Below are 2,701 nucleotides of genomic sequence, written 5' to 3' on the forward strand. Positions count from 1 at the left end.
TCCATGACTTCCTTATTGCTATTGCTGCTGCCACCACCACCACCACCACCACCACCTGTACTACTGTACAGCTCCATCTCTGGATTCAGATTGTCTGGATTCAGATTGTCTGGATTCTGTAAAAGAGAAACAAAACAAAAAAAAAATCCAGCCTGCTTGTTTATTGTTTTTTCTTTTTGTTTTTTTCTGTGTGTGTATGTTTGTGTATATTTTATGCGTGTGTTGTGTCTACCTCTTTGGTCTGTTTATATTAAGTTGCCATTTTTTTCTGCTTTTTTCTTGCCTTCAGATAGCCGAAGTAACGTTAGCTTCCAAAGTCCACCAGGCAGTGACGGGCCTCGTCCGATGGCCATTTTTGAGTTGTTAGATTATATCGTAAATGAGGTACGTTGTGTGGGAAGAAAAAAAAAAAGAACAAAAGAAAAAAAAACACCGGTTTTCTTTATACTAACCCATATCATTTTTCTTCATCGATACATCATTCTTGCTATTTGACGCTCGTTACCACGGAGACCTCTATCTTTGGATGATTTCTTATCGTCAACCACTTCTCTTCTTCGACACACTCCTGTTTGTTTCTGTCTGTCTGTGTAACTATTTGTTCAAACAGGTATAAACATATGTGTTCATGTGTGTGTGTATTTGTGTGCTCACACACATACACACACACACATTAGTGTGTATAGGTATATACTTATACACTGCACATGGGTTGTGCAGGTGTAGGTAGGGTTGCATGGTTAAGACGTTTGGTTCACAATAACACAGTTTCTGGTTCAGTCCCATTGCACAGTATCTTGGGCAAGTGTTTTCTACTTTGGTTCCACACTGACCAAAGCCTTGTGAATGGATTTGCTGGATGGAAATTGAAAGTAGTCTGTTGTGTGTGTGTTTGTGTACACACACACACATGCTGCACTTGAACATTGTATACAATAAGTTCATAGTTTTACACACACACACACACACACACTCAAAAATCCATCTCTCCAATTTCCCTAGCAAGGTTCAGGTTCATCTGAACCTTTAGAGAATGACCCTTGCCCAAGAAACTACACAGAGGAATTGAACCAGAGACCTTATGGTTGGAATGTCAACTTGTTGATCATCCAGTCATGTTGCACCTGTATACATCACCCATATATTATTTATACATATGGTCTCTGTTGTTACAACTAATTGTTGTAACAACAACAAAACACATAAAGCAGTGGTTCTCAACCATTTTTCACCTATGTACCCCTTTCATCCCTATTTTACTTGGGTGGATCCCCCATAGCCATTAGATGTTTTAAAAAAATCCTAATATATTTTTATGATATTATTAGGAATCGTAAGGTAGTGAATTGGCAGAATCATTAGCGCGCCAGGTAAAAAATGCTTAATGCCATTTCGACTGTCTTTATGTTCTGCGTTCAAATTCTGCCCAGGTCGACTTCACCATTCATCCTTTTGAGGTCAGTGAATTAAATACCAGTGAAACACTGGGGTTGATATAATGGACTTGTCCCCTCCCCACAAATCTCAGGCCTTGTGCTTTTAGTAGAAAGGATTATTAGGAATTGTATAAAAATTTGTTAAAATATTTTGTGCATTGTAGAAAGATAACCGATATATTGCTTATAAATTTTTACAACAAAATCTTATATGGACCCTCAAGGGTCGTGTGGACTCCAGTTGAGAACAACTGATATATAGCATGTTTCTTCCTCTCCGTTGCATGTTCTAACATACCATGAATGTCATCCAGAATTGTCTGCTCTGCTCTATTTTTCCTTCCTGTCACCTTATCCGTTTTCTCAGCCTCCTTTGCACTCATTTGTGTCACTGATTCCTGAAACCCACCAAATGCACTGTCTGTTGCATCATTAAGCATTATTCACCAACATTTAGTCATTACTCAACCAGTGGCGGGGAGTCTCTGTGCTGATACTTGACCTGCTAATAATCTTAACTGTATTTCCCTCTGAACACACACTACTGTCTTAAAAAGAAGTGAAGGACACATTAAACGATGTACATTATCTCTGCACAAAAGATGGGATGGTCGTGTTTGGAATGCCTTTGATTATAAGCCTGCACAGTTAGAACTAACATGGAACTATATAAAGGTCTGAATGTCACATACCCCATAGTCTTGTTATATGATATGGATTGTATAAAAACTACAACACCAGTTGTGTGCATGTCTACACACATGTATGTTTACACATATATATACACACAGTATTGTGCAGAAGATTCTAGTGTTGAGTAACTGTCTCAGTACACATAATGGAGATTCACTTCTGCACAGGCAACATGGAACTATTCATCTTCCTCACTCACTGAGTATACACTGTGTGTGTATGTAGATGTATGTGAACACACACGCACACACACATATATCGTTGCTATTGTGTTAAACTGTCGTATGTCCAAATTTGGCCAAATGTGGGATTTTTTATTTTTTTTATTTTTTTTGCAAGATTTAATTTTACTTGAAATAGCTTGTTCTTTTGGTCAAACTATCGTATCTCCAGCTGCTTCAGATGCCAAGATATGAAAATTGTTGTGAAAGTGTAGTACAACGGCTTAGCATTTTTCAAAAGTGTAGTAAGCCCCACATACGACAGTTTTGCAAAAATATTTCTGACTGAAAGATATCATTCAATGCATGGACTTATGATTTTATGCACCCAATAAAGTATTATTGTTAAGA

At 37.7% G+C, this 2,701-nt stretch overlaps 1 protein-coding gene across 2 annotated transcripts in view; it reads left to right on the forward strand.

The window, feature by feature from the left end:
- LOC106880850 (dual specificity mitogen-activated protein kinase kinase 1) overlaps positions 1 to 2,701 on the forward strand; it is a 62,949-nt gene that overhangs the window by 44,901 nt on the left and 15,347 nt on the right. For both annotated transcript variants that reach the window (XM_014930988.2, XM_014930989.2), the window contains exon 8: positions 290 to 384. In XM_014930988.2, the coding sequence (XP_014786474.1) occupies positions 290 to 384 (95 nt within the window). The remainder of the gene's footprint in view (positions 1 to 289; positions 385 to 2,701) is intronic.

This window comes from Octopus bimaculoides, chromosome 15, assembly GCF_001194135.2.
Source record: "Octopus bimaculoides isolate UCB-OBI-ISO-001 chromosome 15, ASM119413v2, whole genome shotgun sequence".
In the NCBI taxonomy this organism is placed as follows: Eukaryota; Metazoa; Mollusca; class Cephalopoda; order Octopoda; family Octopodidae; genus Octopus; species Octopus bimaculoides.